The following is a 24319-nucleotide window of genomic DNA, read 5'->3' as shown; positions in this document are numbered from 1 at the left end:
AATCCAAAAAAAAAAATCCAATAAATAAATAGAGAGAGAGAGAGAGAAGATCAACAAGCCAATAGGTTCCTCCAATCTCTTTGTGATTCCTGGAAACTAATTCCTCTAAAAAGTTCAAAACCATCGCACCACAGTGAGGCCAGATACTGAATTCTATCCCAAACCAATGCCCAATTTAATTTCTTCTCAATGACTACCTGTGCATTAAGCTCCAAGGATAAACCCATAAAACTGCAAGTATTCCAAACTTCCATAGAACTGCCCTTTCCTTCCTTCTTCCAAAGCCTGCTGAAAAAATAGCTAAAAACTCACCAAAGAAGAGCATACCCAACTCTCTTTTGAAATGCCAAAAAGCTTATTCCAAATCCTCCAAGAAAATTCAAAGTGCAAAATAAGACAAGAAGCTGTCTCAGAATTTTTGTGATAGGGCACACATACATTGGAAGCGAGAACCTTCAAAGGTCTCTTGATTTGCAGCAAGTTATTAGTATGAATTTTATCAAGCACAACCAACCAAGTGAAAGACTTAATTTTGGGGGCGCCTTGGCCTTTTAAATGATGTGATAGAGTGGGAAACAAGAATTGGAGAGTCAAGAATTCAAAAAAATATTTTCAAGAACACTCATGTCTGATCCAAAGGCCATGACTGAACATCCCTTCCCAAAGAAATTTTTTTTCAATTTAATAGAGATAACAAAAAAGACAACTCCACCAACTCCCTATTGTTAAGAGGTCCCCTAAAAAAGGAGATTTCAGGAAACCAATGGGCTAGTCAAATACCCAACAAAGAATGATATGAATCAATTTTTCCCAAAACTTGGTCGAAAGAGACAAACGAAAGAAGTGGTAAGTGTCAACACGTGCGGACCGGAATCTGATGCCTCAATGGAGATGGCTAACCAAAGAATGTTGTTAAATGTACTCTATCTTGTACTTTAACGTTTGCGGAGTTCCCAATAACCTTGTTTACCTAAATGTGGTTAAGTTCACCTAATTACTATTGATTAATTGGTCTCTAACTAATCCTAGGGTCCAAGGAACCAATAGTCTCTAGCATACGTTATAGAGTCATGTTCAAGAGTTCAGTTATGCAAAGGGAAGGTATTAGACACCACCTACATACCCATCCTTTCAAATGGTACCACAATAAGTTCAAGATGTTCAAACATTAATCAAGATCGACCTTTGAATCTTTTTCTATTTAGGTTGCCTTCGCTTTAAATATTGTTCCCCTCACAACCATCAAGCAATCTGTCAGTGTTGTGAGGCTTCCCTCAACTCAAAGAACTGCACAAATAACAACAGCATGTTCCTCCAAGATCCGTCATTGGATTCATTAATTTAGTTTTAAGAAATTGGAAAATGTAGATTTAACAATTGGAGCATACAACACATATCATCATGTTCAATCTTAAGTTGACACTAAATACACACAATCATATGCATACAATCCTGTAGTTGAAGATGAGCGCTTAATGTGTTTATTTACAATGCCATTAAATATTGTTCAACCTTACAACCATCGGGCAACCCATTAGTGTTGTAAGGCTTCCCTCACCTTAAGAACTGCACAAATAGCAACATGCTCTTTGAGGATCCATCGCCAAATTGATTAATTAGTAATTGGGATTTTCATATTGTCATTCATTCAAACCATTCATCATTTAGACAAAGATTCAATCATGGTTTCTTAACACGTCATAGTCAAATCATAACAAAGGAAAATCACATGTCATTAAATCATTATAGGCAATTCCAACCATAATGGGTTCTAACTAAACACCACAACAGCGTCAGGCCACTAAAATTTGGCACCATTCAATCATCCAAACATTTTTGCAAATCAGTAAATGCGCACAAAACGACATACTAGGAACCAACAAAGTTCAATTTTTATACTTTCTTTGACACTTACATTCAAATTAGGATGCAAAAGGGCTCAAAACATTTTTATAACCTCAAACACAGAATAAAAACCCCTCTATAAATTTTTTTGGTATTTTTAGGAATTTTATGCAATTTTTATGAATTTTCATCAATTTATTAAGGATTAAAAACACAAGAAAAAAAATTAATATGAGACACCTAAGAAGCCTAGAAATTAATCTAAAAATACCTAAAATTTGCAAAAGGGTTTACTAAATTTTCCAAATCGAAATTTGAAGAAAAACTACAAGAAAATATTATAAAAATAAATAGTAAACATATAAATAAATTATGAAAACATTTTTTCAATAAAGTAGAATTTTTTTTTAGATCGTCCCCTATTTATTTCATAACTTTCTAAGATCAAAGGTTTTTTTTATTGATTTTTTCAAATGAAAATAGATTTTTGAATTTTTTTTTTTTTTTAAGTTGTCAGAGATACTTTTGGATGTCTTCTCTGGGGAATCTCCAACGAAGACACTGAAAACCTAAACCTTCCAAATTCTATATCTCTTTCATTTTAACTCCAAATTGAGTGCCATTTTTTTTTTTTTTTTTTTGCTCGACTTCTTTCGACCCCAAAATCTTTTCCAATCAAAAAACCCTCAAAAACACACTTGTTTTAAGCATGGTCGGCTGTCGCAAGCGACCATGACAAAGGCTGGATTTGAGTTTTTCCAAGCCTTTTTCCTATGTTTTTCTATCTACTTTAACCCTAGGGACCTTAGTTAACCTATTCCCTACCTTTTTAACCCTTATGTACATCAAAATTCGATCTTTTTAAACGCTCCTACTTCCTCTATTTTCCCCTCCAGCAAAGCTCCAGTGAGCTTCTCCCTTGGAATTTTTCTGCAATTTCTAACTATTTTGAGTATTTTCCGAACTTTAAGCACAAATACAATGTAAAAACCTAAGCTTTATCGTTGTTTTTCAAGTCAAACATAAGCAACTTTATTTTAAACCACAAGGACGTTCAATCGTGTCTCAATGGCCAAGTATGTGCAATTTAACCTAAAAAACAAACCTTTAATATTGTATTTTGCAAGAAAAATACAACTTCAACTCATGTATTAAGGAACATATGAAAAACCTATTTTAACATACAAACAAAAGAAGTTGGATACACAAGAAATCATACACTTTCACAAGAGAGTTCAAGGATGAAATCTACCTTGGTCTTCTTGTAATTTTTTCTTTCTCCAAGCTTGAATGATCTTCCTTTCACGAGATCAAATCTTCAAGCTCTTCTTTTGGATTTCCCACTCTAGTTTTTTTTATTCTCTACATGTTGCCCCCTTCTTCTTACCTTCTTCCCTTGCACTCTCTCTCTCTCTCTCTCTCTCTCTCTCTCTTTCTCTTTCCCCCTTTCTCTTCCCTCTTTTGTCTTCTCTTTGGGAATGTACATACACTACCTTTGCCTCCTCTCTTGTGTCTTGCTTTGAAGCCCAAGCCTTTCTAAATAGAGCAAAGCTAGGGCATCCCTTCTTTTTCCCTTCCAAAAATACCCCTTATCTCAAAAGGAGCTTACTTTTATGTCTAGAAGTGGTGTTAGGGCCCTCTTTTTACCTTATTCTTGTCTAATTTTAAATTAAAATGAGGATAAACCCCTATTCTTGATTAAATGAGCCTAAAAACATGAAATTAAGGCTCCACAATTCTCTGATGTGAGATTTGTACATTGAAATGCAAGGAGAGAGAACATGTTTTCAATTAATTGTTTTTAAACTCTCATTCACTCTTAATTGCTCCTTAAACTCCAAATTAATCTAGATTTTGGTTCAATTGACCTTGAACAAGGGTGTCAACAGTAAGCATGTGTTACCCAGCCAAGGGTCTTTCCAAAAACATATACTAGAACTTCTCCCCACCTCAAATTTAGTATGAGGGATGAAAAAAGGATACATATGGACCTCTCTGGAATCCCCAGAGAACATCTTAGATTAACATTGGCATCCCACCCATCCTCATACAGCCTAAACTTGCTTCTTATTACTCTATGCCAAAGGGACAATTCTTCTAAAAGAGTCATAGCCATTTAGCTAAAAGAGTCGTATTTTTAGACACCAACTTTCCTACACCTAGCCTTTCTTCCTTTTTTGACCTACAAACCTCACTCCACCTAAATCGTCCATGTGATCCCCCTACACCAAAACACAAAATGTCTCTCTTAATTCTCTCAAGATTGCTAGCAATCCCATTGGGGTCTCAAAAATAAAAAAGAAACATAATGAAATGCTAGAAAGACAAGCTTGAATCAAGGTTATCCTTCCCCTTAATGAGAGAACAGCCCCCTTCGAACCGTCTAACCTCCTCATCTCCCTTTCCACTACTGAATTCCAAAAATCTGTTGTTGCGATATCCCCATTCCCAAACGAACCCCTAATTAAGTCATAGGCCAATCCAGAATGCCACAATCCATATTAATTTTATGGCCTAACACCCTATCAAAAATTTGAAGAATAACCAAAATTCTATTAAAGGAATGTTTATGATCAAGGAAAAAAAATGGTATTATCAACAAACTAAAATGGGAAACCAGCCACCACTCCCTCTTTCTACTCCGAGGTCTTTAACAAAGCCCCTCCCCACAGCCCTATCCACCATTCTACTTGAGACATCAGCTGCAAGGACAAATAAAGCAGGGGATAATGGGTCACCTTGTCTAGTGCCCCTTGAAGTTCTAAACCAAGATTCAATTCACCATTAACAATCACCAAGAACCACACAATAGACAAGCAACCCCAAATCCATTGACGCCAACGCTCACCGAAGCCCTTTCTCGAAAGGACTTTATCCAAGAAGCTCCAACTCGCTCTATTGTGGGCTTTCTCGAAACTTAATTTAAAAAGGAACCTCCTCTTCTTATTCCAATGAATGTTCTCCACCAACTCATTGGCCACTAGAACAACAACCACTATTTGCCTCCCAACCCCTCCCAATAAAAAATATATCTGGGCAATAGAAATAGTATCAACAAGCACCACAATCAAATTATTAGCTAAAACTTTTAATACACACAAGATACAAGACTAATAGTTCTAAAATCCTCAACTTTACTAGATCTCCTTTTTTTGGGCACCAAGGCTATAAATGAGGAATTGATGCTTTCGCTCAAAATTCCATTACCAAAGAATTCAGTGAAAACTTTCAGCAAATCACCTTTACAACCTCCCAACAATCTTGTGGGGAAAAAATTAAAAGCAATATTAAACCAATCCGGACCTACGGCCTAAACCCTTTCCATTCCAAAAACCACCCCATTCCTCCTTATCAAACAGTCTCTCTATTTAACTTTTCTGATCAGCAGATATAGGATTCCAATCTAACCCCTCAAACATTGGTCTACAGCAGTCCTCCTCCGAATACATGTTTTGAAGGAAGTTGGTAATAACAGAAGTGATCTAACCTTGATCATTAGTGACTTCCCCACTCTCCATATCTAACTCCCAAATCAAATTTCTGCCCCTATTACCATTAGCTAACCTGTGAAAGAAAGAAGATTTACAATAACCATCTTTAACCCATTTGAATTTGGTATTTTGCCTTCAACTCCTCCATTCCTAAAAAATTGCCTCTTCCAACTCATTCTTCAGTCGAAATCTTCTGGTCTCCTCGCTATCTGAGAGGTTAGCCCTTACTCATTCCTATCAAAATAAGCCAACTCAACCAATAGTCTAAATTTTCTAATCTTAACATCACCAAAGACCTGCTCATTCCAAACTTTTAGCATCTCCTTAAAATGTTTCAATTTTCTCACGAATCTAAAACCTTCCCAACCCTTATCCATTACCTCCCCACAAGCCTCCCTAACCAAAGGCTTGAAAGTCACATGGTCCAACCACATGTTCTCAAACCTAAAAGGAGTGGGATCCCACACCACCTTACTAGATTCCAACAAAATCATAGATTGATCATATGTGGCCCGAGGAGAGTACATTGAGTGAGGTCTTGAAACTCATCCTCCCACTCCCTACAAAATAAGAATCTATCCAATCTACTAGTGACCACTCCAGCTCAAAAGCATTTCCCAAGGGAGGTCTCTGAACGAATCAAAGTTTTGCATACGAGTAGGAACTCTGCCCCCCCCCCCTTTTTTTTTTCTTTCTTCTCTATTGAAAATCTTGCCACATTAAAGTCCCCTCCCACTCTCCACCAAGTAGCACAGAAACCATAAATAGAGTAAAGTTCTTCCCAAAAAGCACTCTTAAGAGTTCGCCTCAAAGGCCCACACACTAAAGAAACCCACCACTAACCCTTCCCTGTCACTTCAGATAACATAAAAATGGGGAAAAAAAACCGCCAATGTATCTACTCTAGATACAGTCTAAGAATCTCATATGACAAGGACACCACCAAAGGCACCACACAAGACAAGAAATTCCCAATCCCTACATTGACCACCCTACATACTTCTAACCAACCCCTCCCCCCCAATGGTCTACTAACTCCAATTTAATTTCCTAGATGAGAACAATGTCCAAGGAGTACTTTACCAATACTTTCTTAATCAAAATCCTTTTGCTAGCCCCCCAACCCTAACATTCCAACTATCTTCATAATTTGGCATGCTTACCTCCTTTCCCTAACCCTTTACCTCCCTCGTAGTTAGTCAAAGAAACAAGGTCTTTTAGCTCTTGTGGGTCTCGGTTGTCTCTTTTACCACCCTCAAAGCGGAACTAACTCATCCTCCAGACACCATTAGACAGATAACCAAATTAACCATAGGAAAGATATTTAGCCCAAGGCTGGGGTCAAAAAGCAAAGGCCCCTCAATATTTAAAGCTAACAAATAATCAAAATTATGATTAACAAAATGCATACCTACTTGAGCATTCTCAAGATCTGGCTGAAGACAATCTCTCTCAAATTTTTGGGGGAGATGGATTAAGGGGATTGAGACAGAAAGCAAAGCAATAAATGTGCTCACGACCTCTCTGGTTATAAGGGAAAGGATTTGAGTCTGGCAAGGATTGGAACAAAGGTATCACGAAGTTGTATGGGTGCACACAGTCTCTATGAAGGTTGGGAATGGAGTTTCGAATACGGCAACTATAATGGATATCACATGATCAATTTCTAGAAGAGAGTCCCCTAGAGGTTATAAAGGAGAACTCGAAGGTGAGTGGGCCTTAGGGAAAGTTCATTTTCGAGATATGGTTAGTAGATTAGGTTATGACTTTGAGAACAGCAGCAACAATGAGAACTTACTGGTTATAAGAAGAATTAGGAGGAAGGGGAGATGAGTCAGGGAGTAGGTTGCCATGCTCAAGGGCTCAAGGGATAGGGATGCAAAGAGGAGAGCATTGCACGGCCTTTTTCTTCTTGCTAGGCCAACTCAAAACACCACAACCTACTAATCTAGCAAAAGGACTCAAGTTTCGACCACAAACTGTAGTTAGAACCATAAAAACATAATTAACCAATCCTAAAAGGGCCCACCTCTAAGAGGAGAGATGAAGGGTAAGATCCAACACAATCACAAATACTAGCAACCAATTATCCAAAAAAACAATTGTAACCCCCAACACCCCCTACTAAAATAAGGAAAACCTAACCCTTAAACCTCAAAACCCGAATACTCCTCTCCATGGGGAACCGACTTGAGGCAACAAGTCTCTTGCCAAGGGTAAACACTTCGAATGCAAAGTCACTTCACTAGGGAGTTGAGTACATCATCTAGAGCAGTATAACAATCTTGTTTGCGTGGTTCAACAACTCAAAACTCAGTCTTCTAGATCTAGTGCTACTGTGGCCCATTCAGATACAGCTCGGCTTCTTGCTTTCATCCTCCTCACCTTGGTTTAGCATCCTCCTATATTACACGTAGTCCTAATTTACTTCAGTCCTCAACCCCTCCCCCCACCCCAACATTCAAACCACATAATTACTAAAATAGCATAATCTCTTCTAACAGCTCACAAAAACAATGACATAACACTGCCTCAGCCCCCAATGAACTCAGCTACCACTGACAACAATCTCATGCTATGGTACTGAACAATCATTGATGGAGTGTTGCAAGTGAAAATTTTAAAAAAAAGATCGGATTTTCGCACTAAAATCCATGACTCGCAACTTGATAAAATGATTTATAGAGGACTTCTTGAAAAGCCTCGTGCACCAGGGCATTGCTTTGGAGCCATCAGCCTTCAGCAGGTGCCTGAAGGTGCAAAGGGAGGCCTCTGGAATGGCTCAAGGACCTACAGATTACAGATGGTTTTGCAAAATCTCAAAAGGTGTCTATGGTCATGCAGCACTGTGCAGGAATTTTCTGCCAACTGCTGTGTTTTCTGGCAGCTGCCACTCTCCATGGTGCTAACATGCATAGCATAGTATGATTTAGGGCTCAGTCCAGTGGTGGCTGCAGCACTTAGGGTTTAGGTCTGATACCCCATTAACAGCAATTAGTAAACTGGAAACTCTAAAACACAGCAATGGGTCTCCCTTGCTCTATATATAATATATGTCAAGTACAACACATGACCATCATATCCTCATCAAAACTCATGCTTACTAACATGCAGTAATAAATAGTGAATAGTTGATAACACATAGTTTACAAGGTTTAGACTTATTTTCAGTGACCTTTTTTGAGCTCTATTAAAAAGATTGTTTTTTAAAGTAATAATTTGTTAAATATTTTAATTTCATAAATTACCAGGAATTTGAGCCTTTTATGAATGGGAAGCACGTGGAATAAAATTCTGTCTTGCCTATTCTACACATATAGCATGCGTTTACAAGAATAAGATCTCTTTTTAGGAAGAAAAAAAAAAACACTACAATATTCATGGCACATTGATATCTACTGCTGTATACATAGCATAAGTCTTGAAAAGCAAGCTTAATTTTAAACTCCTTAAACTTAAATTTTTTAAAATACTAATAAAATTTTAAAATGTAAAATATTTTCAAAATATAGATCACAAATAGGACCAGGAATCGTGATAGCCATTTTTAAGCTATGCCTTATGTGTAATTGAAATTGGTAAGATATTTATAAATGTAGTTATAATTAGAAGGTGATGTGTTTATTGTGAATATCATATATATATATATATATCATACTTCATGCATAACAAATTTAAATATAAATTATCTGCGCCTTACAGGTAATACCAACTATTTAAATGAAAATAGGAACTCAAAGGGAAATGAGAAATACAAAATATCTAAAGATTTTTTTTTAATATAAATAACTGAAGGAAAGGCTATTATGGAAGGACTGTCATAATATGCCCCAAATTTTTAATTTAAACAGTGGTTTATTTGAAAAATATCTTGTGAAATGAAAAGTGCTTGTGACGATCTGATGCTCTAGACATGATTATCATGAGTATCAATATGACAGTGTGTACCTGCATAACTCCACTGACATTTGGAATGACATTTGCTGAAATTGCTGTTTTATGCCCTTCTGAAGGTTTTCCCTTTCTTTATTCAACCACTTTTCCCGATCCAATGAGAGCGGAAATTTGGTCAAAGCCATTGTATAATTAGCCACATGAGAATTCTCTGCAGGTCCGCGATACATTGCATGGACCTTTTTATCACCGACCTGCAAAAGCAAAACCATATTATTAATGGTGATTGGTGAAGCCATCAAAAATCTAAGGCTAGTGAACCATTAAAACCAATCCCAGAACTCCCTTGTCCCAAAAGCATTGAATGAGCAACAAAGCACACAGGATCACACTAAAATAATGAAGCTATGAGGTCTAAGAACACACAAAATAAAAATTAACATAACAATGCAGGACTAATGCTTTGACAAGCTCATGCTCCTATGAGTCTGATAGCAAGTGAGGCTTGGAACTAGAGAGAAGGAATTAGTGTTTCCCCCTCTGCTCTTCATTTCCTGTTTTAAGCCACACAGTTAAAAAATATGATATCACCATCAGACAAAAGGAAAATCCCAGGAACTAGTGCATTCCAATGTTTTACATACACAAGCACCATTGAATTATTTTCAGTCACAATTTTTTTATTCGATAATGGAAATCAGACACCTACTTCAAGAGCATTGGCTCTTAATTCCTTGAAGTTCCAGGTAGAGGGTGAGGACTTTTTCTGGTAAAAGAATAAACATATATTAAGATAGAAAAAGGAATATGATACTTAAGGACAAGCAGTCAATTAGGAAATGCTAAAATGACCAAGCATTCATACTCTATTTTTTACTAAGGTACTCAAAGAATAAAACAAACAGTACTATTTACATGACAGTTACCTACCCATACACACAAGACAAGCTATCACAGGCACACATAATGCCCTATACAAGCTTGACTCATGACAACAGGTAATGTGCATGTGGGAAAATTTTTCCATGTCCTACCACTTTCAAAACCATCAGACACTTCCAGCCATTATTTAGAATTTTTCCTGCAAAAACCTCAAAATATGTGAACTCATTTGGTATAAGATTGATTGTTTTGAGTTTAGTACACATACGAGGGACCCATTAGTACCGCCACGCACCTGATCAAAATTGGACCAAATCACGGCAATTTTTAATTTGTTTGACGGTTTATTTAATTTATGCGAAATTGATGACAATTTTTTATAAAATGAGAGTCCAGTTTGTGGTTTTGCATAAATAGATTGAAAATTCTCGGCAAATTAAGTTAAGGGTCCTCGGTGATATATAGTTGCAGTATTTATAATTTTTTTTTTTAAAAGTCAGCAGCATGGTGACTACTGTTGAGTTCTCTGTAAAGGTGGAGTGTTGTCTGGCAGGATACATAAGATCGAGAATGTCTTGGGGAGCATTACGGATGGCTTTGAACGGACTAACAACTAAAGCTGCAGCCTTGGGCAAAAGGCCTGCTGATTTTCCTACCAAGCAAGAAAGTGGTATAGCTGCTCTTGCTCCAAATACTTTTGAATTGCATCTTTGTGTGGAGGCCGAACTGATTATTTGAACAAAGAAATTACATTAAAAGTTTCAGATTTTAATGGTGATAGTTCTTCCTACAAGTTTGATGTTTTGGAGTATTATTTGGACTACTATTTCCGATGGTATGATATAAGGTTATAAAATCATATTAGGCTGAATCAAAATTGAAGGGAACAACTCAAATTTTATAGATTGAACAATAGGAGATCTTCAAAAGAAGGAGATTTGGTGAGATCATAAGATTCATAACACAGGAGAGATGAAGCGAGCCACGCAGTGATGCAGGAGCATTTGTGCCTTCCGATTTCAAGCAGTGTTCCTTTGCTATTCTTTGATTTGCAGGAAGAAGACAAGACTAGCGGACTACATTAGTAGGTTCTATCATTTGGCTACTCGTCCTGACATGAAATGAAAAAAGATGTGACGGTTGCTTAAAATAAAGAAGGGTTGAAACCAGCTGTTGCCTCCAAGTTGCTGCATGTCGTCTCTTTTCCGTCAAAGATGCAGTACAAGTTGCTGCTCAGAATAATCTCAGGTGGAGGAGGATATGTTGCACAATCCTCCTAGAGCTACATTGACCTTTTAGTTTGAGAAGACAACTAATGAAGTTGTGCATAAGAAATCAGGTAACTAGTTGGATGAAGGAACTCAGAACTACTATCCCTTAAAAGAGTCGAGAGCACATTGGAAGAAATTCTAAGGCCCAACCGGCAATCAAGTCTTCATATGTCTGGGTTTTGGAACCAAGTTATATTACAAATAGTGAAAAGATTAGGAGAGTTTCCCTTAAAACAAACTAGAAGAGGTGATATTTCAGGAAATTGGAAGTTGGCGACAAAAGACCAAATTCAAATGGGTTAAGGATGGTGATTGCAACTCTTCTTTCTTTCATAAAGAACTAATGGGGAAAAAAGTAAGAATATGATTAGGGAGTTAGATGTGGGGGATGGGATTGTTTCTAATAATCAAGGTCATATTGCTTCTGTTATCACCAATTTCCTTTAGAACTTGTGTTCGGAGGAGGATCATTGTAGGCCAATGATGGAGGGATTAGATTGGAACCCTATATTTGTTTATCAAAAGTGTTGGTTAGAGAGACCTTTTGATGAGGAAGTTAGGGGGGTGGTTTTGGGATTGATAGGGATAAGGGTCCAAGGTCGGATGGTTTTAACATTGCTTTTTTTCAAGATTGTTGGGATACAATAAAAGAGGATTGTTGAAAGTTTTAGCAAGTTCTTTGATAATGAAGTCCTTAGTAAAGAGTATTAATTCCTCCTTTATAGCCTTGGTTCCAAAGAAATTTAATTCTATTAAAGTGAAGGATTTTAGACCTATTACTCGTTTCTAGTGTGTATAAGAGTACTACTAAAGTTTTAGCTAATTATTATTATTAAGTGTGCTAGTATGTTAATTAGTAAGAGTCGGTAAGGGTATCATTGTCATTAGAATGTATTTAATTTTTATTATAAATAAAGGGAGAGACCTATCTTCAAGTTAGGTCATTAAATTTAATCAAATCTTAACCTGGTATCAGATGTGATCCAACCTAACCCCTATTCCCTTCAATCGTCGCAGGAAAACATCTTTCTTGCGGTTGTCCATCCAGATCCACCTCCATCCCATATTATTTCACAAAACCAACCACACACCAATAAATAGAACCAGGTAGAGGGTGAGGACTTTTTCTGGTAAAAGAATAAACATATATTAAGATAGAAAAAGGAATATGATACTTAAGGACAAGCAGTCAATTAGGAAATGCTAAAATGACCAAGCATTCATACTCTATTTTTTACTAAGGTACTCAAAGAATAAAACAAACAGTACTATTTACATGACAGTTACCTACCCATACACACAAGACAAGCTATCACAGGCACACATAATGCCCTATACAAGCTTGACTCATGACAACAGGTAATGTGCATGTGGGAAAATTTTTCCATGTCCTACCACTTTCAAAACCATCAGACACTTCCAGCCATTATTTAGAATTTTTCCTGCAAAAACCTCAAAATATGTGAACTCATTTGGTATAAGATTGATTGTTTTGAGTTTAGTACACATACGAGGGACCCATTAGTACCGCCACGCACCTGATCAAAATTGGACCAAATCACGGCAATTTTTAATTTGTTTGACGGTTTATTTAATTTATGCGAAATTGATGACAATTTTTTATAAAATGAGAGTCCAGTTTGTGGTTTTGCATAAATAGATTGAAAATTCTCGGCAAATTAAGTTAAGGGTCCTCGGTGATATATAGTTGCAGTATTTATAATTTTTTTTTTTAAAAGTCAGCAGCATGGTGACTACTGTTGAGTTCTCTGTAAAGGTGGAGTGTTGTCTGGCAGGATACATAAGATCGAGAATGTCTTGGGGAGCATTACGGATGGCTTTGAACGGACTAACAACTAAAGCTGCAGCCTTGGGCAAAAGGCCTGCTGATTTTCCTACCAAGCAAGAAAGTGGTATAGCTGCTCTTGCTCCAAATACTTTTGAATTGCATCTTTGTGTGGAGGCCGAACTGATTATTTGAACAAAGAAATTACATTAAAAGTTTCAGATTTTAATGGTGATAGTTCTTCCTACAAGTTTGATGTTTTGGAGTATTATTTGGACTACTATTTCCGATGGTATGATATAAGGTTATAAAATCATATTAGGCTGAATCAAAATTGAAGGGAACAACTCAAATTTTATAGATTGAACAATAGGAGATCTTCAAAAGAAGGAGATTTGGTGAGATCATAAGATTCATAACACAGGAGAGATGAAGCGAGCCACGCAGTGATGCAGGAGCATTTGTGCCTTCCGATTTCAAGCAGTGTTCCTTTGCTATTCTTTGATTTGCAGGAAGAAGACAAGACTAGCGGACTACATTAGTAGGTTCTATCATTTGGCTACTCGTCCTGACATGAAATGAAAAAAGATGTGACGGTTGCTTAAAATAAAGAAGGGTTGAAACCAGCTGTTGCCTCCAAGTTGCTGCATGTCGTCTCTTTTCCGTCAAAGATGCAGTACAAGTTGCTGCTCAGAATAATCTCAGGTGGAGGAGGATATGTTGCACAATCCTCCTAGAGCTACATTGACCTTTTAGTTTGAGAAGACAACTAATGAAGTTGTGCATAAGAAATCAGGTAACTAGTTGGATGAAGGAACTCAGAACTACTATCCCTTAAAAGAGTCGAGAGCACATTGGAAGAAATTCTAAGGCCCAACCGGCAATCAAGTCTTCATATGTCTGGGTTTTGGAACCAAGTTATATTACAAATAGTGAAAAGATTAGGAGAGTTTCCCTTAAAACAAACTAGAAGAGGTGATATTTCAGGAAATTGGAAGTTGGCGACAAAAGACCAAATTCAAATGGGTTAAGGATGGTGATTGCAACTCTTCTTTCTTTCATAAAGAACTAATGGGGAAAAAAGTAAGAATATGATTAGGGAGTTAGATGTGGGGGATGGGATTGTTTCTAATAATCAAGGTCATATTGCTTCTGTTATCACCAATTTCCTTTAGAACTTGTGTTCGGAGGAGGATCATTGTAGGCCAATGATGGAGGGATTAGATTGGAACCCTATATTTGTTTATCAAAAGTGTTGGTTAGAGAGACCTTTTGATGAGGAAGTTAGGGGGGTGGTTTTTGGGATTGATAGGGATAAGGGTCCAAGGTCGGATGGTTTTAACATTGCTTTTTTTCAAGATTGTTGGGATACAATAAAAGAGGATTGTTGAAAGTTTTAGCAAGTTCTTTGATAATGAAGTCCTTAGTAAAGAGTATTAATTCCTCCTTTATAGCCTTGGTTCCAAAGAAATTTAATTCTATTAAAGTGAAGGATTTTAGACCTATTACTCGTTTCTAGTGTGTATAAGAGTACTACTAAAGTTTTAGCTAATTATTATTATTAAGTGTGCTAGTATGTTAATTAGTAAGAGTCGGTAAGGGTATCATTGTCATTAGAATGTATTTAATTTTTATTATAAATAAAGGGAGAGACCTATCTTCAAGTTAGGTCATTAAATTTAATCAAATCTTAACCTGGTATCAGATGTGATCCAACCTAACCCCTATTCCCTTCAATCGTCGCAGGAAAACATCTTTCTTGCGGTTGTCCATCCAGATCCACCTCCATCCCATATTATTTCACAAAACCAACCACACACCAATAAATAGAACCACCCCCCCCCCCCCCCCCCCGCGCCGGGCGCTCTAAAGCCTAACCCCCACAAAACCCCATCGCCGCAAGAGGCCCCACTCACCCCCAGGTGCCGGCACACAAGTGAAGTTTAGGCCACGTTTTTCTTTTTCTTCTCCTCTGCCATGCTTTGATTCCTTTTCTAGACTATATTATAAAGCTATAGGCCTGTTTTTTGCTCAAAAATTCAACCTTTTCAAACATGCACTCGCAGTATTCTGTCAATTTTTGTTCAAGGTTTGTGAAGGCTTCTTTGTGAGTTTTTTGGAGCCATGTCAGTGTTCATATGTTAAGTTGTTAGTCTGTGGCAGTGCTATATCCATCGGTGAATCGTTCACCTTGTCCTTGATTGTGTCAGTGCTTCACATAGTTTGTGATTGTCTCGATTAGTTTTGATTGTTCTTGTTTTGGGGTGATTTATGAATTGTGTGTTGCGATGGAATCAATGAATCCCAAAAATTTGTTTCCTACATCGCTGCGACAAACAACTCAAAAGTTGGATGGAAAAAACTATGTTCAATGTTCTAAAGCTGTTCAGATTTCTTTAGTAGGATTAGACAAATCTAACCACTTGCTCCAATCTAATATTTCTAATGAAAAGAGAAAAGACATGTGGGTTCAAGAAGATGCCTTGATTGTTTCCCTCTTATGGAATTCGATGGAGCAATAGATTGCATGAATATGTATGGATGTAGATACATGCAAGGAGATTTGGGATTATGTCAAACTTCTATACTCTAGGAACATTACACGTATGTATAATTTTATCCCAAGAGTACTTTCAATTACAACAAAAAGACAGGATTATTGCAAACTATTTTGGAGAGATGAAGTGTATCCATGAGGAGCTTAACATTGTGCAACCTACAACTGCCAACGTTCGTGGGGTACAGAATTAAAAGGAGCAGATGACAGTTCTTCGTGTTCTAGCAGGCTTGAGACCTGAGTTTGAGGCAGTCCAATCCCAAATACTCAGTAGTGTTGAGCTACCATCATTTGCTGATGTTTATTCTAGTGTCCTTCATGCTTCCTTTCGCACATATTCTCCTCCTCTTGCATCTGGCTCTAAGAAGGACGGCCTTTGCTATACAAGATGATTCCAATTCTCTACCAAACAACTTCAAAGTTAATGAGGTGGTTCAAAAGGTTGTAGTGGTAGAGACGGACAAGGTAGATGTACTCCTCGCAAGCGCACTCATTGTGGACGGAGTAATCATACTATTGAGCAGTGTTGGGATCTTCACAGCTGACCTTCACGTGTTGCCAATGCAAGCACCACTGCCTTCACAGCATTGCATCCATCACTGACTCCTCACCTTTGGAGCAGAGTGGGGGGCGGCGTACTGTGTCCATGTCAAAGGAAGAGTATTCCAACTTCCAGCAGTATCAAGCGTCATAACAAGCTTCTCTTCCCATTGCATCTCTAGCCCAAAAAGGTAATCACACAGTATGCCTGTCATCTAGTACTTCTCATCCTAGTGCTTGGGTCATAGACTCTGCTACCACTAATTATATCACAGGTATACCTAGCTTCTTCTCTACTCTACAATATCCTACAAATTTACTTTGTGTCACTCATGCTGATGGGTCCACCACTGCAGTCAAGGAATTGGGACTATAAATCTCACTGCATCACTTCTTTGTTTCTGCCAATGCTACCTTCTTTGAATCTACACCTTACTACACCCAATCACTAGGCACTTCTGAGCTCAATAAGTCTCTTCCTTTGCCTAATCTTCCAGATTCTACGTTGTTGTCCTTACCTAACCAACCATATAAGCCTACGTGTAATTCAAGTCCTTCTCATTGTCTTGATCATCCTTATTTGCAAGCATATTCACAACGGTGGCTCCGAGGAAGAAAGTCCCCTCTAGCTTCTACTACCAACCCTTTGGTTTCCTCGTCTAATGATCACACTTTGCTTGATGTTGATCCCCTTATTGTTGTTCTAAAAGGTAAACGGGCATGTACTCAACATCCCATTTCCAACTATGTTTGTTATGACTCCTTATCACCCTCCTATTATTGTTTTGTTACTGCTCTACCATCTACTACCCTTCCTAAATCTATTTCAGAAATCTTATCCCATTCTAGGTGGAAAGATAGTATGGTTGAAAAGATGAATGCTTTACATGACAATGGTACTTGTGACTTGGTACCTCTTGCTTCTCTCAAGTTTGTGGTTGGTTTTCTCTGGGTTCACTGAGAAAGTCAATCCTAATGATTTTGTGGCTCGTCTAAAGGCCCGTCTTGTTGCTAAGGGATACACTCAAATGTATGGTCTAGATTATTCTAATACTTTTTCTTGGGTTGCCAAACTTACATCAGCATGCCTACTCATCTCCTTGGCTACTACATGTCACTGGCCTTTGCATCAATTAAATGTGAAAAATATCTCCTTGTATGGTGACTTTGAGGAGGAGGTTTATATGGAGCAATCACCTGGGCTTGTTGTTCAGGGGTACTTCGGCTTAGTGTGTCAGCTCAAGAAGGCTCTATATGGTTTAAAACTCGCCAAGAGCATGGTTTGGTAGTTTTAATGTTGTCATACTTGATTTTGGTCTTCGAAGGTGTATTGTGGATCATTTCGTGTTTTATCGTCATACTTCATCGAGTAGGATCCTTCTTGTTATTTATGTGGATGAATTGTTATAACAGGTGGTGATGGTAAAGGTATTCGAAGTCTCAAACTATTTCTACGGACTAAGTTTCAAACTAAAGATTTGGGACCATTGAAATACTTCTTATGGCTCACACTGCTTATGAATTTGTCTGGTTGAAGAACATGACGAAAGAATTGGGTATTTCCCATTCTCAGCCTATGAAGTTGATGTGTGACAATCATGTAGCTCTTCATATTGCGTCCAACAAGGTCTTTCATGAGCGGACAAAGCACATTGAAGTTGATTGCCACTTTGTTCAGGAGAAACTTTTGCAGAAGCTCATTACTCTTGCTTATGTGAAGTCGAATATGCAGCTTTCTTATTAGTTTACCAAAACTTTGGAGGGTGCTCGTGTTAAATTCATTTGTAACAAGCTAGAAGCATATGACATTTATGCTTCAGCTTGAGGGGAATTGTTAGAGGTTATTTACATCTTTTAGTATTATTATTAAGTGTGTTAGTATGTTAATTAGTGAGTTAGTAAGGGTATTATTTCCATTAGAATGTATTAATTTGTACTATAAATCAAGGGATAGACCTATATTCAAGTTAGGTCATTCATTTTAATCAAATCTTAAGTCTTAACACAGTTGATTGCGGTGCTTGATGATGCCATCTCAAGTGCTCAAAGCATGTTCGTTGCGGGGAGGCAGATTGTGGATACTATTTTAGTTGCCAATGAGGTGGTGGAGGATAATCGTAGTAATAAGAAGAGGGATTTGTCTTTAAATTAGATTTCAAGAAAGCCTATGATAAAGTGAGCTGGAGTTTTCAGATAGACGTCTTATGAGAAAGGGCTTTGGTGTGTGTTGGCATTGTTGATGTAATGGTTATTTAGTCTTTTAGCATTATTATTATGTGAAGAGTTTTGTTAGTAATAAGTGTGAGTTAGTAAGGGTATTTTGGTCATTCTCATTGTACTTACATATATTATAAATAGAGGGAGAGACCTATCATTGAGTTTAGGTCTTCCATTTTACCCAATTACTCAACATGGTATCAGAGCATAATCCAAACTAAACCCTATTCTCCTCAATTGTCACCAAAAAACACCATTGTCGCGGCTGTCCTTCCTAGATTCACCTCCATCCCATATTATTTTGCAAAACCAACCATACACCCATAAACAGACCCCCTCCGATGACTCACCTTACAAAACCCCATAGCCGGAGGATCCCCCACGCAACCCCACACACCGGCACCTGAGTGAATTTCCAGCCACTTTTTTCTTTTTTTCCCTCTGCCATGCTCTGATTCCTCCTCTAGACTATATTATCAAGCTGCTAGGTCAGTTTTTTGCTCAAAAATTCAACCTTTTCCGACTATGCACTCTCGACATTCATTCCATTAATTTCTGTTCAAGGTTTGTGAAGGCTTCTTTGTCAGTTTTTTGGAGCCATGGCAGCATTCATATGTTCAGTTGTAAGGCTATTGCAGTGCTATATCTTTCAGTTAGTTGTTCACCTCATCTGCGGCAGTGCGGCACCCAAGGAATGGTTGTTTGATGCTTCGTGAAGCTGTTTATCAATGGTTATTGAATTTATTGGGTCTGAAACAGTGGAATTTGCTGTGTTTTTTTATTCAACGTTCTAATTCCTTCCATATACCAAAATATCAAACCATTGGGCATGTGTTTTTTTTCTCAAAGATCCAATCTTTGTCGTGACAATGCATTCATGGTAATTCATTAGTTGTTGTTCAGTGTTAGTAATGGTCATTGGTGATCTTCTTGGAGCAGTGGCAGTGCTCATAAGCTGTTCTTTTTTTTCTTTTTCTTTTTGTGAGGCTGTGGCAAGGTTGGTGGTGATTTGTTCACGGTAGTTTTGGTGGTTCACCTCTCCAATTGTTCCAGTGCTGAGTGTTGCTTTCTTGGTGCTGCATCTGAGTTTCTTAGTGCTATGGCAGTCTTGTACTAACTTATCTGTGACTTGTTCATGGTGGATCACCTTATTCATGGTTGTTCAAATTGTTCCAGCAATTAGTCTTATGATCATTGGTCTGAGTTTAAGATGATGGGATGGCGTTTGCAAATCCCAAAAGTATGATTCTTTCGTCAGTCACTTGTTTGAGTGAACCGTGTACTATGAGTATATCAGAGGAGTATTCAAGGTTTCTACAAAATCAATTGTCTCAACAGCATCTTATCACATTGCTTCTTTTGCCTAGAAAGGTAATCCTACAATCTGCATGTCATCTGGTATCCTTCCAACTAGTCCTTGGATTATCGATTCTGCTGCCACTGACCATATAACAGGTGCGACCGACTTCTTTTCTGATCTCCAATATCCCTGAAAATATCCCTCAAGTTACCCTTGCTGATGGTTCCACTGTTGCTTTTTAAGGGGATAGGAACAGCAAATCCTACTCCTATCTCTCTTTCTCCTGCTTTATACATTCCTAAATCTCCTTTCAATCTCATGTCATTTAGTAAGCTTACAAAGTCACTAAATTGTTCTATCACATTCCTTCCTGATTCTGTGGTTGTTCAAGATCTAAAGATGATAAAGACAATTGGCATAGGACGTGAGGCTCGTGGACTTTACTACTTTAAGTCGTCTTCTCCGCCTATTACCTGCACAGTCGCAGCTACATCACTTCAAATCCATTGTTGCCTTGGTCATCTGTCCTTGGACAAGTTGAAACAACTAGTTCCTACATTGAGTTCTGTGTTTAATCTTTAGTGTGAGTCTTGTCAATTGGGCAAGCATCATCATGTTCCCTTTGCTCCCCAGGTCAACAAAAGGGTGGTTAGTCCTGTCATGCTCGTCCATTCTGATATTTGGGGCCCTAGTCATGTCACACCAAAGATAGGATTTTGTACTTTTTTTAATTTGTTAATGACTACTCTAGGATGACTTAATTATATTTAGTGAAAGATTGTTCCGAGTTGTTTGATGTCTTTTGTGCTTTATGTTCCCCAACATAGACTCAATTTGATATGCCCGTCAGGATACTTCATAGTGACAATGCCATGGAGTACTTCAATACCCAATTCATACTTATATGACTAACTTTGGTATAATCCATCAGTCCTCTTGTGCCCACAATCCACAACAAAATGAAGTTGCAGAGTGGAAAAACAGACATATTCTTGAAGTCACTCATGCTATTGTACCAAATGAATGTCCCCAAAGTCTCTTGGAGCGATGTTGTGCCCACAGCTTGCTTCCTCAACAATAAAATGCCATCCTCTGTCCTTGGTGGTAAAATCCCATATTCAATTATCTTTCGTAAGGCTTCTTTGTTCTCCCTTTCTCCTCGTATATTGGTTATGTGTCCTTTGTCCACAAGTTATCTCCGAGAATGGATAAGTTGGATCCGCGTGCTATCAAATGCATTTTTCTGGGCTATTCCTATGCTCAAAAGAGATATCGATGTTAGTCCTACTTTACATCGATTCTTTGTCCCTGCTAATGTCAGCTTTTTTGAGTCTACACCAGACTACTCTGATTCCTTGAGGTCTATTGACCTTGATGAGTCTCTTCCTCTTCTTTGCCTTCCAAATCCAAACCTGGTATCTGTGCCCAATCCTCCGACATCTTCATCCAGTTTGAGTCCTTCTCATCACTTGAATCATCTCATTTTGCAGGCATACACACAACGACTCAAGGAGGAAGTGCCTTCTACTACTATGTCATCGGATGATCTTATTTCTCATGATGTTGATCCTCCAAAAGTTGTTTGCAAAGGAAAACGCACATGTACCCAACATCCGATCTCTAATTTTGTTTGTTTATGATTTCTTATCACCCTATTATTACTGTTTTGTTAGTAATCTGTCTTTTGATACACTTCCAATATCTATTTCTGAAGCCTTATCTCATTCTGGGTGGAGGACACCAATGGTTGAAAACATGCTGGGATTTGGTGCCTCTTCCTCCTGATAAGTCTCTAGTTGGTTGTCGCTGGGCGTGCAATGTAAAAGTCAATCATGATGGTTCTATGGTTCGTCTGAAGGCCCACCTTGTTGCTAAGGAGTGTACTCGGGTGTATGGTTTGGATTATTCAGACACATTCTTCCCAGTTGCTAAACTTGCCTCAACACATTTGTTCATTTCTTTAGCCACGACTTGTCATTGGCCGCTACATTAGTTAGATGTGAGGAATGCTTTCCTACATGGTGATCTTCATGAGGAGGTATATATGGAGCAACCTGCTGGGTTTGTTACTCAAGGGGAATCAGGCTTAGTATGTCAGCTCAATAAATCATTATATGGATCAAAACAATCTCCAAGAGCATGTTTTGGCTGTCCTAGTGTCATAGTACTTGAGTTTGGCCTTCATTGGAGTACAGTAGATCACTCTGTATTTTATCGTCATACTCCATAGTATTTTACTTATTGTATGTGGATGACATTGTGATCACTGGTGATGAGTATTGTGGCATCTAGGACCTAAAGCTTTTTCTACAGATTAAGTTTCAAACCATAGACTTGGGACCACTGATGTACTTCTTGGGTATAGAAGTGTCGAGATCTCATACGGGAATTGTCTTGTCACATAGGAAGTATATTCTTGATCTTTTTAATGAGACGCGGCTGTTGGGACACATATTGGTTGATGCATCATGGATCCCAATAGTAAGTTAATGCCAAATGTGGTTGATTTGTTGCATAACCCAAGTACTTGTTGGAAAGTTGAATTATCTCACAGTCACTCGACCAATTATATCCTTTGCAACAAGTGTTGTGAGTCAATTTCTAGATTCCCCGAGAACAAGTCATTGGGATACAGCAATTCGCATTTTGAGATATCTCAAAGGTGCACCATGGAGAGGCCTCTCATATCAAGATTGGGGTCACACTTATATTCAGGGATATACGGATGCAAATTGGGTCGGATCACCTTCCCATCGAAGATCCACAACCATGTATTGTATCTTTGCAGGTGGTAATTTGGTTTCTTGGAAAAGTTAAAAACAAAGTGTGGTGGCCAGGTCGAGTGTCCCAACACATTTGGTATTGTTCATCAATCATCCAATGCCCACACTCCTCAACAAAATGGGGTTGCAGAAAGGAACTCACACCTTACTTTATCAAATGCATGTACCTAAAGTGTCTTGGAGTGATGTTGAACTTATTGCTTGTTATCTTATCAATAGAATGTCATCCTCTATTCTTAGTGGTAAAATTCCCTGCTCCATTCTCTTTCCTAGTTTACCTCTATTTTCTCTTCCTTATATATATATATATATATATTTGATAATCTGGGGACTCCAGCCACCATCACGCTACTTTGGACACTATGGTGCAGCACCAAATCGGGGGAGAGGAGGGGAGGGGAGGGAAGCCACCCGCCCATTGATGCAACCCTAGTAATTCACCAGGGTAAACTCTCAAAGGAGAATCGAATCCGTGACCTTATGGTCACCAAAGTCACAAGTCGCCATTACCACTTGAGTCAAACTGGCTAGGCTTCTCCTCATATATTTGGGTGTGTCATTTGTTCATCAACTAACTCCTAGGGTGGATAAGTTGGATCCTTATGCTATAAAATGTGTCTTTCAAGACTACTCATATACTCAAAAGGGATATCATTGTTATAGTCTGAAATTAGGAATAGCTTCCCAAGAGGGGGGGTGAATTGGCTATTAAAACTTTCTTTTAACTTCTTTTAAGAATGCTTAACTTCTTTAAACACTTAACCAATTCTTTAACTTGTTTGTTTAATTTCATAAATCACACAACAACTTAATTAAACAACCAATCAATTAAACAATATCTTCAAGCTAAACAATCAATTTATTTGCCAAGTACAAGTTAAACAACAAACAACCAAACCAAGATATAAAGTATTCAGCACTTTGGTAATATAACAACTCAAGACAGTTGTTTGTTTATATTTACCAAATTTGAACCAAACCCTGTAGTGAATGAGAATTTATGCTTGCTGATGTAAAGCCCTGTATAGATAAATCAAATTACTCTTTCCAAATATTTAGAACTCAAATAAACTCTTGGTAAATTTATCTTTGGGATGTTAACCAAGTAACGTACTCTCGCAAGGTTTCCGCAAGATATGGTGTAACCAACGTACTCCCTTTCGGTTTCCGCAACCCAAACAAAAATTAAACCTTAAGTTTGTTTGATTTCCAAATATATATAGTTTATATGATTTTCAAATTTAAAACCATCCACACAATTTAAATATACTGAAAATAAAGAGTAAGGGAAAGAGAGAATGAGATGCAGATTTTTACGAGGTTCGGCTTATACCCACCCTACGTCCTCGCCTTTGGCAAACCACCAAAGGATTCACTAGTTCAGTTCCGTTGACAGGTGGAACAATACCGATTACAACACTCCTTGGTTAAGGCTAGAGCCCACCTTCTCCAAACGATATCCCCTCGTTCGGTCACTCCTTACATAGGCTAGAGCCCGCCTCTCTAAGCAATTTTTCCTTACTTAGCCAACGATCCAAACAACCCTTGGAACGTCAAAGAACTATAAGAAACACAAGATAAGATCTGCGTACAAGTATACTCTCTCAAAGAGCAAGTTAGTAAAATTTCAGCACTATACACTTTGAATGTAAAATATCAATATAAAATACAATGAAGCTCAAGTGTAGAATTCACCAATATCCTTCTTAGATGAGGATTAGAAGTAGGAATTCAGAGGAGGAAGGATTAGCAC

The 24319-nt window shown here is 37.9% G+C and overlaps 1 protein-coding gene across 1 annotated transcript in view; it reads right to left on the bottom strand.

Moving 5' to 3' along the window:
• LOC131146820 (uncharacterized) overlaps window positions 1–24319 on the bottom strand; it is an 88589-nt gene that overhangs the window by 39408 nt on the left and 24862 nt on the right. Inside the window, exon 3 of the mRNA XM_058096616.1 lies at window positions 9285–9484. Coding sequence (XP_057952599.1) covers window positions 9285–9484 — 200 coding nt within the window. The remainder of the gene's footprint in view (window positions 1–9284; window positions 9485–24319) is intronic.

This window comes from Malania oleifera, chromosome 13 (assembly GCF_029873635.1).
Source record: "Malania oleifera isolate guangnan ecotype guangnan chromosome 13, ASM2987363v1, whole genome shotgun sequence".
Classification (NCBI taxonomy): Eukaryota; Viridiplantae; Streptophyta; class Magnoliopsida; order Santalales; family Ximeniaceae; genus Malania; species Malania oleifera.
This window is presented reverse-complemented; position numbering and strand designations above follow the sequence as displayed.